This window comes from Otolemur garnettii, unplaced genomic scaffold (assembly GCF_000181295.1).
Source record: "Otolemur garnettii isolate 467f Iridium unplaced genomic scaffold, OtoGar3 scaffold00047, whole genome shotgun sequence".
Taxonomy (NCBI): domain Eukaryota; kingdom Metazoa; phylum Chordata; class Mammalia; order Primates; family Galagidae; genus Otolemur; species Otolemur garnettii.
The window spans coordinates 11,599,587-11,614,062 of NW_003852442.1; the positions used below are offsets into that span (position 1 = coordinate 11,599,587).

The window sequence follows — 14,476 nt, forward strand, 5'->3', positions numbered from 1 at the left end:
GAGTTGGAGGTTGCTGGAGTGACTCCGCTGCACTCTACCAAGGGCGGAAAAGTGAGACTCTGTCTCTACAAAGTTCCACTTGGGGTGCCCGTCCATTCATTCTGCAGCAGCAACGACCCAACACTAGGAAATACTGCACGGGATCCGCTGGCTACGCCACTACATCCCCCTGCTGATATCTGGAGGCTGTGACGCTGCCTCTCAAATGTCTCTTTTCTAGGCTGAATGCCTCCAGTTTCTTCAGCTGCTTCTCAGAGGCAATATTTTTCAGCCTTCAGTCATTTACACTGCTGTCTTCTGGCCTCTCTCCAAGATTCTGTATCTTGTTTAAACAGTGAAGGCCAACACTGAGCGTGATTTAAGAACAGTTGTGCCTAGAAAAGTAACAAAGTCACAACCAATACAGACTCTAGAAGGCAAGTCTTTTCTCAAAAAAAAAATTAAAAATCTAAGTATTATAATATTAATGTTAGCAACATTAGGTTGACTGAATAAAATAACTTCTGTTGTTGGTCAGATCATTTCCTCTTATTATGGCGGTAGCTTCTGAGGAGACTTCTCTGTCCCCGTTAGTCTTCCCAGAAGCAACTTTCCTCCTCTTCAATAAACCTAAGCTCTTCTTCTTCGTCTCAGCTCTTCTTCCCCTCAATACAGAAATTTTATCATCTTGAGAAATGGCTATTCCTTCTCTCCCACTGGCTCTTCCAGAAACAGTTCTTCCTGTCTTGCTTTCTTCAATGTCCTCTTTTTTTTGGTGAGATGGCCTCCTGCCTGGCTGCTCTGCCCATCTCCCCTGTGGGTGGATTTCAGCCTGTGGGTGCTTGGCCGGGAGAGGGGCAGGGCAAGGGGAGTAGGCAGGGTGGGCCAGGGTCCTGTCAGGTCCTTAAACGCAGGACAAAGACCACCTTTCACTGCTGTCTTGCTCAGAGTAGCTTGAAGCTGAGAGGCAGGAGGGACTCCGACCAAATTCTACCTAACACATCCCTCTGCTGGCCTTGGGAGCAGGGGGGATGGGGGGACTGGACCTTCAATAGAAGGAGGTAAGACCACCGACAAAAAGCTACTAAAGACACGTTACCTCAAAAACCCAGATGCCCCCACCTACAGCCCCACATCCAGATGCTCAAAGAACAAGTTGCTCTGTTCACTTAAGGAACTGAAAAAATTCTTTAATACGGTATCACAAAGGAGAGTGAAGGTGAGGTGACCACTCACAGAAGCAAAACAAAATCCCTCTCCCACTTGCCCCAGGCTAATATTATTTTTTCTGGATAAAGATGCACATGCCCCATGAGAAAATGCTCATTGTCCCTAATTATCAGAGCAATGCAAATGAAAAATCACCTTGCAGTATTACCTACCCCCAGTGAGAACAGCCCACATCATAAAGTTCCAAAGCTGCAGATACTGGTGTGGGTGTGGACAGAAGAGAACACTTACATACTGTTGGTGGGACTGGACACTAAGACAGCCTTTTTAGAAAGAAGTATAGAGAATCCTCAAAGAGCTTAAAATAGACCTTCCATTTGATCCCATGATCCCATCACAACATATCTACCCAGAAGAAGAAAAAATTATTTCACTGTAAGGACATTAACACTAGAGTGTTTATCAAAGCTCAATTCACAATCATCAAGACATGGAAACAACCCAAATGCCCATCAGCTCACAAATGAGCAAATAGATTGTGGTGTATGTGGACCAAAGAAGACTACTCAGCCATAAAAAGAAAAAGGAGACTTTATACCTTTTGTATTTACCGCGAAGGATTTGGAGAATGTTCTCCCAAGTGAGTATCGCCAAGAATGGAAAAGCAAGCATCCCATGTGCTCAGTGTTAGCATGAAACTGGTAGATGAACAACCACATGCCCACATGAGAGAAAAACACAATTAAATTCAAGAAGGGGGTTGGAGGGAGGAGGAGAAGAAGTGGGAAGTTCTCACCTAACAGGCACAATGTAAGCGTATATGGCACACCATATACGTGAAGGGCTCAACTACAACCAACTTGGACTTTATCTAGCAAACCACAACAATGAAACCTAATCACACATACCCTTATATTAATCTGAAATTAAAACAAAAAATCCATGTCCTGCTCCCTGGCTTTTAGCCTCATCCTTCCCGGGGAGGAAATGCGGGAAGGCTGGAGAGCAGACACACACCCTACCTGCCCACTTGCTCTGATCTTTCTCGCCTCCACTCTCTTGGTCCTTAGCAAGCTCCTCTGGATCAGCAGCTGTTTCACTGGGTCCTTCAACATCTTCAACAGCCTCTTCTGAAACAGAAGAAAAATAAAAATGTCAAGGATTAAAAATGGAAAGAAGAAAGAGGACCCATGGCACCTGTTCCAAAGACGTACCAATCACAAAACACAGATGCTGACCACTCTGACCCTTCTCTCTTCTCCGTGGCCCTTGAGAGGCTGATAGTGTTACAGTTATACTGAAGTGTGGGTGAGGAATGGGGATCTTCTTTCTGGGTAAATAGTTGGTATGAGGTGGTGACTCGCTCCAGACCTGTGGCCATCAGGTATTCTCAGATGGATCTATCTGAAAAATCCTACTGAAGCAATGAAGTCCATCTGAATCCCTAAAGTTGCATACAAGTCTTTTATACTTAAAAATGCAAAAATGTGGTTTACACATTCACTTCTTGCCAAGCTCCTGGCCAGCCTCAGTCACTGACCCTCACAGGGCTTCAAGTGACCATGCATGCGTCGGACTGTGGCAGGAGTCTTTTGCAGTCATTCATGTTCTGAAGAGGCACAGAATGTCAGTGATACAATTTCATCAGCGTAACGAGTTCCAGAAACCAAATGGCATCTCGGAGGCATGCCAGGAGCCAGGGGTGGGAAGCAAAGTTTGGAGAGAAAGGGATAAAAATTTCTAACAGAGTCATATACTTTCACTTTGAAGTCATTCCATTCTTTAGCCCCTACTGGTTGAAAACTAACCCAGGAAATGTCTCTAAAGCTCAATACACAGTGCTATAGTGAAGGAAAAAGAATGACCACTGCCAACACTAGGTTAATTATGAAGTGAAATCCCATCTGCCCAAGTAGGAGAGAGGAGGATAAGATGCTTTAGATGCTGAGGAGAACAAAGGGAGACACTTCTCTGCTGCTCTCTTTGACCCTCTGGATCATTACACCAAACTTGCATTCAGTAAGAATAAGTTACATCAATGAATAAAGTGGACAAACCAAGGTGGAAACCATTTTCATAAAGATGAAATTATTAGGAGAGTTTGAAGAACATGTCTGCTGAGGTGCAGCAATCTGAGAGCAAGGTTGTCCACATCTTTCACTAGACCAGACCCCAGCAGGGATCCGGTATTGGGCTCCAGTGTAGAGCCCTGGAGTGGGGCTCTGTCCAATACCACCAGAGGTCTCTCTAACCCTCTCTCCCCCACTTCTACTTTTCTATGTTTCAAAGTCCCATGCCCTCCAGAAAATAGCCTTTACATTTTATCTCACGAAGAAAGTAAAAGGAATGCAGAATAAAATAAGCTCAGATGGTCTCTCAGATATTCAAGGAAGAAACTTTCTTCCCTAACTCTCCCAGAAAGAATGATGGAGGTCCAAGGAGTGGAAAGTTGAACTAGGTCAGGGAACATTCTGTCTTTGTGACCACCAGTAGGAGGTTTATGATGAGGACACGGGAAACAGGGATGAAATAAAAGTACTGCTTATTTTCATCTCCGATTAAGGACTCCACATATAATTTGTCAAGTCTCCCCATCCCACCCTTAGTTCGAACTTGGAAAAATCAGGCAACTGTAGGTTAGATGTCAATCAGAAGTACAGTCCCACGTTAACATCATGTATCATTCAGTAAATGTCTGTGGAGTAAAACAAGCAAGTTACACAGTATAATATGTGTTTATCTTCATTATATCCAGGTAGCAGGGTCCATGCACATTTTTTTTTTTTTTTGCAGTTTTTGGCTGGGGCTGGGTTTGAACCCGCCACCTCTGGCATATGGGGCCAGTGCCCTGCTCCTTTGAGCCACAGGCACCGCCCAGGGTCCATGCACATTTTTAGGCTTTTAAATAAAATTATTCAATGCTATTTTTATAAAATTCATCTCTGAATGGTGATACCAGCATTCAGCCAATCAATCTCATTAAGTTTGGTCTACCCAAATCAGCTAGGTCTCTTAAAATAGGCAAAGCTGGGAAGCTCAGTGGCCCCTCCTCTCTAGCACACACACATTTTCACCTTAGATGGAGACTGTCTGAACACCCTGATGTGATGAACAGGGTCTGAAGGTGCCACTTGGCAGAGAAGGGAAGGAATTTACCCGCTGGGAGGCCATCGCCGAGGCCAGCGCATTATGTGACCTGTAGCTATTGGAGCAGAGAGTTAAAAACTCATGGATCACCTGGCACTGACCCCGGTTCTTCAAGCCTTTCCAAACAAATGTGTTGAGAAGATAGATTCTGTAAAGAACGAGCAGATCACTGGTGCAATAACAAGGAATCCACGTGGTGCTTTGTGACTGCTGCTGAAATATTCAATGAGCCCACTGGGCCTTTGCTTCCCTCCCCTTTTTGCCCTCCTGCAAGCAGAAAATGAAGGAAGCTGATTTCCAATGAGAGGATAAACGAAAGAGGTTATTTGAGGAACTTATTTTGCTTATCTTCCTTTTTTTTCCTCTTTAAGATTTACAAATCAAGTCTTCTTCTTGAGTTCCTAGGTTTAGTATTATCATTTGAGATTCATTCACTGAAAGGCTGTTATGTGAGTGGTGGAAGAAGAAATGATTAGGAAAATCCTGGATAAGCCAGCTCCCTTTACAAGGGGATCAATGTCCTCACCCCCACCTAAAAACCGGATCCCCTGCAGCCCAGCCGGCACATCCCTGCAGTTCCATGTGTGACCTACAGGTGTCGCCATCCGCATGGCGAGGCCCGGGAGGGCAGCTGGCTGCAGGAGCCACTTAACCTTAGCATGTGGAAATAATATATGTCTTTGAGTGAACCGTCTGGTTCTAGAGAAATAAAATAGGACATTCATAAGCAGTTACACCATCTGTCTCTATACCATCATCATCAACAGCAAGTGGAAAAATAGCTCTTTAAAATGGATGAAACCCCAGGCTGACAGTAACCAGAAAACTGTGAGCTCTGAATACCAATAAAGGTAGTAGAGATGATTAAAAAACAGGGATACAAACTGCAAATTCATCTGGACAGCTTGAGCCCACGATGCTTTGTAGATAGGGTGTGTTTTATTGGTTCCCAAAGCATAGCAAGCCCCCTCACCAAAGCCAGGCCCAGGGCGCCCACAGGAAGGGTTTGGTCTCTCTGCACTGGAAACACCAGGGAAGCGGGGGCGGGTGACATCTGGCTCTGAGAGGGGGAGCTGTGTCCCCAAGCTGAGCTCCTGGGGCTGATCTCCAGCCCTGTTCCCTTTCGGAATGTATATTTGATACACACATGCTGATAGGAAGGAGGGGAGTTTCCCCCTCCAGATCGCAGGCTGCATTCCGCCCCACCCACTCAAGTCAGTGGCAACTGGTCTGGGTCATTACAGAAGCTGAAGATTTTTTTTTTTTTCTATAATATCAGCTACTGACAGATGGTAGAACAAGTGAAGACTTGATGGAATGACGGTCAGTTTTATCTGGAAAATCCAGTCTTTCACTCAGAGGAAAAGGTTGATTTCCTTCTTTCCTTCACCAAGGCACACAACAGCCACCTTGCCATTTTGAAGGCTGAAACAGACAAATCACAACTGTCTTCTCCTTAAAGCATTTAATGAGATTTTAGATCCTGACTGAAACACACCAGCAATGCTTTCCCAAGGAGTTAGCCAGGACCTGTGAAAGGAGGTCATCTCCACTCCCAGCCCCGCCCTGGTTCTTGGGAGGGGACAGCAGGCTCAGAGCTTCCCAGAAGGATCTGTAATTTGGAAGACAGGGAAGATGCCTTAACCCCCCATAGAAGCCCAGTTCGATGGCCAGGTCTTCCTCGTGTCCCTCTCTGCCTTTCACATCCGTGTAAGACAGGGACTGAAGTCCCTTTAAAAATTCTCTTTCCCTCACCACCTCCTTGTCCCAGACAGCAGTTAACCAGCACTGGACCAAAACCAGCCTACACCTCCCCAGCACTCATGTCTCTGGCTAAGAGCAGAGCCCTCAGGTGTCAGAATTACAGCAGATAAACATATTCTAAAAGGAAAAGGTTCTGAGAACAGCTTAGATTTTTAAGGGGATGATCCCACACTCCCAGAAAATTTCCCTTCAATCGAGATGGTTTTGCTTACCACAAATGCAAATTTCACCTTATACTCAGCATCTGGGTAAAGGTGACTGCAGGACTTCCCCATCTGTGCTGAAATCTGCTCCCAAAGGAGGCACGTGTGCCAACTGGCAACCCATGGGGATTTGTAACAATTCTATGAACAACCTGGAAATGGGTTTGTGGAAGAGGCACCGGGCAGAAGCCAAAAGTAGAAGTGGCATCATCACGAAGTCAGCATTCAACCTCCCTGCACACACTCCCTGAACGTGTCACCCAAGAAAAACATTCCAGTTGGAAAATGGCACTGTTCCTCCAAATAGTGGGGGCCTAGCGACGCGTCCACTGGGGGTATTTTACAAATTGCTTACAGGCTTAGAGGAAAGGGGAGTCAATCACTGACGAAGACTAGTCCCTCTGTTCCTAACTCTTAACAGGATAATGCAGATTAATTCAAACCTTCCCCAAACTGACAAAGCCCCTACAGTGCCTCGATGTGATAGAAATTTGGAAATTCTCCTAAGAATCAGGGTGTCTGTACCCAAGGCTCTCACATGATCATGTTACTTAAATAATACACCAATCTGTGATCCCCGAAGAATGAAATTGTTCTTTCCTTTTTCTTTAGAGGGAGCGGCGTTTGAGGGTGGGGGTGAAATAAAGTGCGTTTGCCTGTCGGCAGGCTCAAGAGCTGAGGAACATTAGCTGTCATGAACCACAATCAGATCAGGTTTGAAATATTTAGCAGTGGCTTGGAAAATGCGGCGGTGCCGCTCTGACAGGCGAGATGTGCAGAGACACCCACTTTCCATTATAATGGAAATACCAGGCCTGTTCTGAATATGTATAACCCAGAAAAATGTATTGATTTTTCATTCGGCATTAAAAAAAATGAAATCGCCTGCAGCTGTCAAAAGCCTTTTGTTAAAAGCTCATCTTTCCTGGAATGAGGTTTACCAGAAACAAGTTTTAATTGTATATAGGACCTCTTCTTTGAAAAACAAAATAACCAATCTGCTCACTTTTGAAGAGAGGGTTAAAGCGCTTCCTTTTTCCGTTTTCAGCCTAATGAACCCAAGGACGAGCACCAACCACCACTGAGCAGGCGGGATAAAGGCCGGACATACTCTGACCAGCAGGAGTGACATGGAGGGTGGCATCTACAAGTGGCATTGGCTGGTGTTTCTGTGGTGGGTGGCAGGAAGAGCGCTGATTGTGTCCCACATCCTCTTGGTTCCTCTAACTCCCGTGTGGGTGCCGGCCTCTGAGATCCACCATATATGCCCTGGCCAATTGGTTGTCCTCTTTGGCCTTGGCTGGCACAATTGGGGAAAGAGGGCAGAACACTTTCTGGCATGTCCAATCCTTTTGGCATTTTGTTAATGGGAAATGTCTACGGGCTACAAATACTCTATAGAATACGCATGCTTTATTTTGCAAATACAGGTCAAATCAAATCCCACAATATAAAAGATGACTACTAAGGCCTAGACCACTTTTTGCATTAAAATCCAGTGTGCTGAAATCCTGCTACAACAGAAATTGGTGACAGGATACCATCTGCAAAGCTGATGGACAGACACCCATGTAGTTCCCAGTTTCTTTCTTCTAGTTCTGCCTTCTCTAAGTCAGAGGAAGGGTGGTGACATTCACGGCTGCACCCACAGGGGTGGGCCACTAACTATGTCATTCTCCCTCCACGACATTTTGGCAAATGGAATTCCAATGAATAGTGGCCAGAAGTCCTACCAGCAGGTGACTTTACATGTGCTGTGGGCTATATCCTAAATGTACAGTGACACCCAGATCCCAAACATAATAAGCTGTTCCTCCATATTACCCGATGCCTCTCAAAGGTTCACTCCCTGGTTTTATTCCATCGTGTTTTTTCAGCCCTGACAGCTTGGCTGGGCTCAAGTGGCCTGAGAGAGAGCCCAACAACTAGGTCTTCTGGGCAACAACATCCTAGAAATTTTCCCTTAAGTTAAGGTGGGTTTGCATACTACACATGCAACTGTTCTCTCCACACGCCTTATACTGAGCATGTTAGTAAAGGTGACTACACGCTCTCACGCACGCATGCACGCACAGACAATAGGGAGTTTTCAAATCTCCACGCAAGCCCTGTGTGGATGATCACCTGAATTTTTTTTTTTTTTACATTGCTGGTCAACTTTGCCCATCCCCTTTTCTACCTCTTAACAGGCTGTATAGACTTATGGAGAAAAATGCCAAATCACAAGAGGATCCCAAACTGACCCTGATGAGTGGAATATCCTGAGCTGTATCCGCCAAGTCTTCGCAGGAAACCTGGAAGGGGTGAGGGCAGGTGCGTGTGGGAGGGCGGGGCTGGCAGGGGCTGCACAGCTGGGCCGTGCTCATTCACCAGCCGTGCGCTACTTTCCCACCTCCTTGGGATGTCTTTTACAGTGGACATTAGAGCTCCCACGCGCTAATAAAGCCCACGGTATTCAGTGAAAAGAACCCTCTCCCAGTGGGTGATGAGCAGACTGTCCCAGGCCTCTCTGAAATGCAGTAGAGCCCCGTGCCCTGTGTCTAAGGGATAGAAAGTGAGACAGGCAGGGCTAGGTCTCTCCCTCCACCTTCACCATTCCCCATTTTATCACCCACTCAATCGCTTCCTCTCTGCCAGGCTTACCAAACACCCTTGACTCTGGCAGGTGTGAATGGCAGGGACCAGCCCAGCCTCCTCCAGGTAATTTTCCCTCACTGATGGCTTTTAAAAAGAAAGAAAAAGTAGCCAAACCGCTAACAACTGCCTTCTTGAAGGGGTCATTTACATTTACACTAATGTATTTCAGCCCTCCAGAAGTTACTGTTGCTCCAGTGAGGGCCTCTTTCACTGGATCCTTTGACCATAAGGATTCTTTTTACCCCTAGGTGCTCATTTACCAAAACATCTGAGGCCACAGCACCTAGAGTTTCTGGACCCAGCTTGCCAGGGGTGTGTGTGTGTGTGGGGGGGGCAGGGCGGGTTTGCCAGCCTCCTCAGGTGCCCTGGGGGAGGCCCCCCACCCTGGCCTTCTTTCCTGTCCTCCCTCCCACCCCACCGATGCTGCTTCTGGCATCAGGCAGTACGAGTCAACATTCTGAAGGCAACTCTGGGGATTATTAAAAATGACTAATTGGAGAATAGAGACCATTTATGCTTTTGTATATTTGAAGATCTTACCACTGTTTACAGAAAGGAGAAAAATGGGGCTTGTGTGGTGAGAGGCAGCCTGGGAAGGGAGGCCTGAGCCGCAGCCTGCACGTCCAGCCCTGCTGGGTAAAGCACAGTCCAGCACTGTGAGTGCAAAGATGTGGGGAAGGGGGGGGCTCCATTTGCCTTTTTACTTAACTTCACCTCTAACATGAGCACTGACGGGACAGCGTGTCATGGGTCCAAAGTGGTCGCAGCGTGTTAAGTCCTCCCAGAGAAAATGTCCCCTCCCGGCGCTGTCCCTCCTGCGGAAACAGCACAGAACCCCTGAGCGTGAGTGAAAAAACACTGCCGTTGTGTGGCGAGGGAGGGGTCCTGCCATTTTTCCTCTCCCAGGCAAGGCCACTTGGTCATTTGAACAGTTTGTCAAAACCACACTAGAATTACGGGGGTGGGTGGGGGTCAAGAGAGGAGAAAAAGGGAGGAAACGCCTAGAGCCAGCATTGCAACAAGTTCCATTTATCTGTGTTCTTAGCAAAAGCACCTGGGTTGCCCCCTGCAGAAATCCAGAAAGGATAAAAGTAAACGTGTAGCAACAAAGCACAACGGAACTAAATATGTCACAGACTCGCCTGGTGGCTATTCACAGGAAGATTTTTTTTTTTTTTTTTGAATAACTGAAAGGTGTGAGTTCCAGTTTGTAAAATACCAACCCGACGGCTGGAGTGGTCTCAGAACACACGCTAAATGAGAAGCCCAGCTAGGTCCCAGAACTCGCAAGTAAACGGAATTCATCAGGGATTAATTCCCCTGGATTTCTACACAGCCGTGATTGTTGCTGTTACTTTCACACATGAAATGTAAAAAAGGCAAATTCCCTGAGCATGTTTGTAGCGGAGCGTGATGTGATTGTGTTGTCATTTATGGGAAATAATCGCAGGGCCATCTCTCCCTTTCCCCCCCATTTTCCAGTCCAAATAACCATGAAAAATTACACTTCAATGTCAGGGCGACGACAAAGGAGGGGCGCTCTCTGGGAGCTCAGCGGATTTGCTGGGGTTTTTCCTTTCTTTGGACAAAAACTACCTTCAATTGTACTTCATTTAAAACGTGATCTAACAAATGCATTTTGACAAGTTCCTTTCTCGTTTTCCCCTTCCTTTCAAACAGTATTTTGCACCGTTTAACCTCACACCAAACTGGAATGTTCTGGAAAGAAGGGGCATGCAAAATAGAAGGCCCTTGATACCAAGAAGGGGTGTCCTGCCCCCACTTCTGTTGAAAATATACTGGTCAAGGAAAAAAAAAAAAAGAATCTAACTCAGTTAGGATCCGAGAAAGAGGGGAGGACAGACGAGAGGAAACAATAATGTGTTAAAGGCAGAATATTTGATGGGTAAAGGCAAAAAAAGCTGGTGTTAGCAGGAGGAGGAGGAAGGTCTCGACGGAGGAGGAAGGGGCTTCAGACCCTTACTCATCAGCATAAAGCACTTGGTGGATTTAGCGGCGGTATCTAGGGTGTCTGGGTATATGGTCAGAATTGGGAGTTTATGACCACATACGAGGGCAGGGGGTTGAGGAAAACAGTTCCCACCTGTCCCCTTTCTCTATGGAAAGGGACATTTTTCAACAGAGCAGATCTGCCTGAAAGCTTTCTGACATTCCAGGTGTGAGGCCCGACCAGTCCCCACACCCACGTGTCTTTCAACAACACCCTGCCTGAAATAAACACTGCCAGGCTTCGGCGTTTGGTGAGGAGAAGACAAGACAGATAAACACATGTGAGTGATAGAAAGAGAGTGAATTAGAAAAAAAAAAAAATTTAACAGTTTCCATTAAAGAAGGCTGGTATCTCCTTCCGAGTCAAAACTGAGTTGGCTCGTCACAGAGAGATACGCTTAATGCCAAAAAAAAAAAAAAACAAAAAATTTTTTTTTCTAAGCTTTGTTTCCTTATTTATTATTTAAATTGGAAAATGTTGAAAATAGATAGATGGGGGGGAAAAAAAAAGTCAAGGCAGGCCCCGTAAGTGTACTTAAGCCTCTCTATACAAATGAAGGTGTGTGGGTAATGAACAGGATATACCAGAAGTGATATTAAATGCTGGTGATTAGGACCTAATGGGCATAAGTGAAATCTTGCGGGATGGCTCTGGTGACGGGAATGTCAGGGGTGATGGATGCAATCTATACAGCAACGACAGCCTGGGAAGGCGCGGTGGAGGGGTGGCCGCGCAGGGCCGAGCCATTCAAAAGGCTGAGGAGACACAATTTGACAATGCCACAGGGAACAGAGGGAAAATCTGGGGGAAAGATAAGCAAAACAGCAAACGGCAAGAGAAGGAGGTGAGCGGTGTGTTTCTGACCTTGGAAACAATTAGCAGGACTGAAAAAAATAAAGCCCTGACTCCAGAGGTCTGAGTCACATGAGGGTCCACATGAGGGGCCTGCATTTTCAGCCTGTTTGTCGTCTCGTTCTTTAGCCCACAGCATCTGGAGAGTCCCTAAAAACAGCTTTGCCTCTTAGAAGCACAGAATTCAGGCAGAAATAGGAGTTCGCCCCCACCAGCGGGCAGCAGAATGAGGGACTGGCTGTCAGAGAAGCTGCGTTTTGCATGATCATAAGCCACACAGATGCACAGCTGGTAGAACAAGCTGATTCATAAAAACAAAGCACAAACAAAGGCTTACACTTTCCAAACCAAATTTGGGGGACAGAAATCAGGCCAACTTCAGGCGACGGTGCACCCAGGGAAACACCAGCGAAACCTGCTGTCCTCCCTCGGCCAGGCCCAAGGGTACGCAAAGGTCATGCGTATTTATGGACTGCACATTCAAGAACGCAAGGCGAGGAACACGTAGGAACCCCAGAGGTGGCTGAGAGCCGGCTCTTACATCCCCAAACATCCTGGGGAGTCCGCAGCTGCCTACCACACGTTGCTGGTGCCGGTGGGGAAAAGCCTGAGTCCGCCAGGAGCATGCAGGGTCAGACCTGAGACATTTCAGGACGCGTCTACATGTGGCAAGTCAAAAACCGGGCCTCTCTCCAAAGCCATCAAGTCCCCAAACACGCTTCAGTCTGAAACAAACAGTCAGTGTGGGGGCAATGTGTTTCAGCTGACACTTCCTAGGAAATTGCAAAGAAAGTGAAGCAGGAACCTGGGGCATGGAGAAAATCCCAAGGTTTCTGTTGAAAAGCTTTCCTGCATTGACGGAGGGAAAGGCAGACGGAGCAGGTAAACTGTTGTCATTTTTAATAGGCATCTTGGACGGCTCCTCTGTGCCCAAAGGGAGAGAAAATTCTTGGACCCTCCTCCTCCTTTTCAGGAACTTCGAAAGTAATGCCAGTTGTTGAGTCCAAGGCCTCTCTGTATTTTTAAGTTTGGATCCTGTACAATGGTCTTTTTCTAGGGTTTAACAAAAATGCCAACCCCACATCCCTTTTGCCGTGATTTCAGCTTCAGCAGCCCCTTTCCAAATGCCCTGCAGCTGCCAACTGTCCTGTGGGCTCAGCTTCAGGACTCTGTGTCTATCTATTTAGCTTTTCCTCCTGTATGGTGTTTCTTAGACCGGAGATCAGGTGATGATCCTTCAAAAGCACCAAACTGCATTACGTATCCCCCCATTTACAAGGCCACATACACGTATCTCAAGACACTAAAGCACACAGTCATGATCATCAAGGCAAATAATTCAGTCAAAGCAATTTAAATTCTAGACTTAACACCCACACCTTTCATGGTGGGAACGTTGGAAAACAACAAATAACGAGAAACAAAAGAGAAAGGAGATGTTGCCATGAGATGCCAGAGCCATCAAGGATCTGGGCAGAAGGTGCAGTGGAGAGAGCTGGATGAAGAGCTGGTATTGGTGGGCGCTGCGGCTCTCGCCCTAATCCTAACACTCTGGGAGGCCGAGGCAGATGGATTGCTTGAGCTCAGGAATTCGAGACTAGCTTGAGCAAGAGTGAGATCCAGCCTCAACTAAAAAGAGAAATATTAGCTGAGTATGGTGGTGGGCACCTGTAGTCTGAGCTCCCTGGGAGGCTGAGGCAAGAGAATCACTTGAGCCCAAGAGTTTGAGGTTGCAGTGAGCTATGATGCCATAGCACTCTACTGAGGGTGACAAAGTGAGACTCTGTCTCAATGGGAAAAAAAATAGGGAATAAGGGATCTATAGATATTCATGGCATACAATTGCATTTTAAAGAAATAATTTTAGATTTTTAAATTGTTCTGTGGCACACTGCAAATGGAAGAGACATATTAGAAATCTGTAAGTCAGAATCCTCCCCAAACTTTCGTAAGTGGGCAATTTTTTCCAAGGGTACTCTGAATACCAGGCAAAGAAAGAATAAGGACAGGAAACTAGAAACAACCAAAAGGTTTTGTTACACTCTGTGAGGCAGTGTGAAGATGAGATCGCCCCTGAGCAGGAAGAACACAGCAAGTGACTCCCCACTTACCACTCAACACTGCAAACAGGAGGAGGAAGAAGATGATTTAGACAGTAACCAATGAAACACTAAGAAAGGAAAAAAAAAACCTAGGTAAGACTATTTCTTAAAATTAAATATATGTATATCAGAAAACCAGATCCATTTCTGTCTAAAATGAGTTAGCCTACGGATGGACTCAACTACTAAAGAACGTCGGTAAAGTCTGGGAAAAAATAGGGAATGTTCCTGGAGAATGGAAATGAAGACAGAAAACTGAGCCTTAACGAGAAACAATTTGCAGAATGAGATAGAAGCAAAAAGAGGCCAAAATCTAGCTGGGTAGAATTTAGCTAGACACAGTTAAGGTGGTGAAACCAGAAATTCCTGCAGGTGTGTTTGAAAATAGAAAAAATAAACAGGCATGGTGGTCCAAACAAGGAAAAAGTAGGTGAGGGCACTGGCCAGATATACCAGGGTTGGCAGGTTCGAACCTAGCCCGGGGCCTGCTAAACAACAATGACAACTGCAACAACAAAAAAAATAGCCGGGCGTTGTGGCAGGCACTGTAGTGCCAGCTACTCAGGAGGCTGAGGCAAGAGAATTGCTTCAAGCCCAAGAGTTTGAGGTTA

General features: G+C 46.2%; 1 protein-coding gene across 1 annotated transcript in view; it reads right to left on the bottom strand.

The window, feature by feature from the left end:
• ZFHX3 (zinc finger homeobox 3) overlaps positions 1–14,476 on the bottom strand; it is a 238,636-nt gene that overhangs the window by 39,715 nt on the left and 184,445 nt on the right. The window contains 1 exon segment of the mRNA XM_023514108.1: positions 2,172–2,279. Coding sequence (XP_023369876.1) covers positions 2,172–2,279 — 108 coding nt within the window.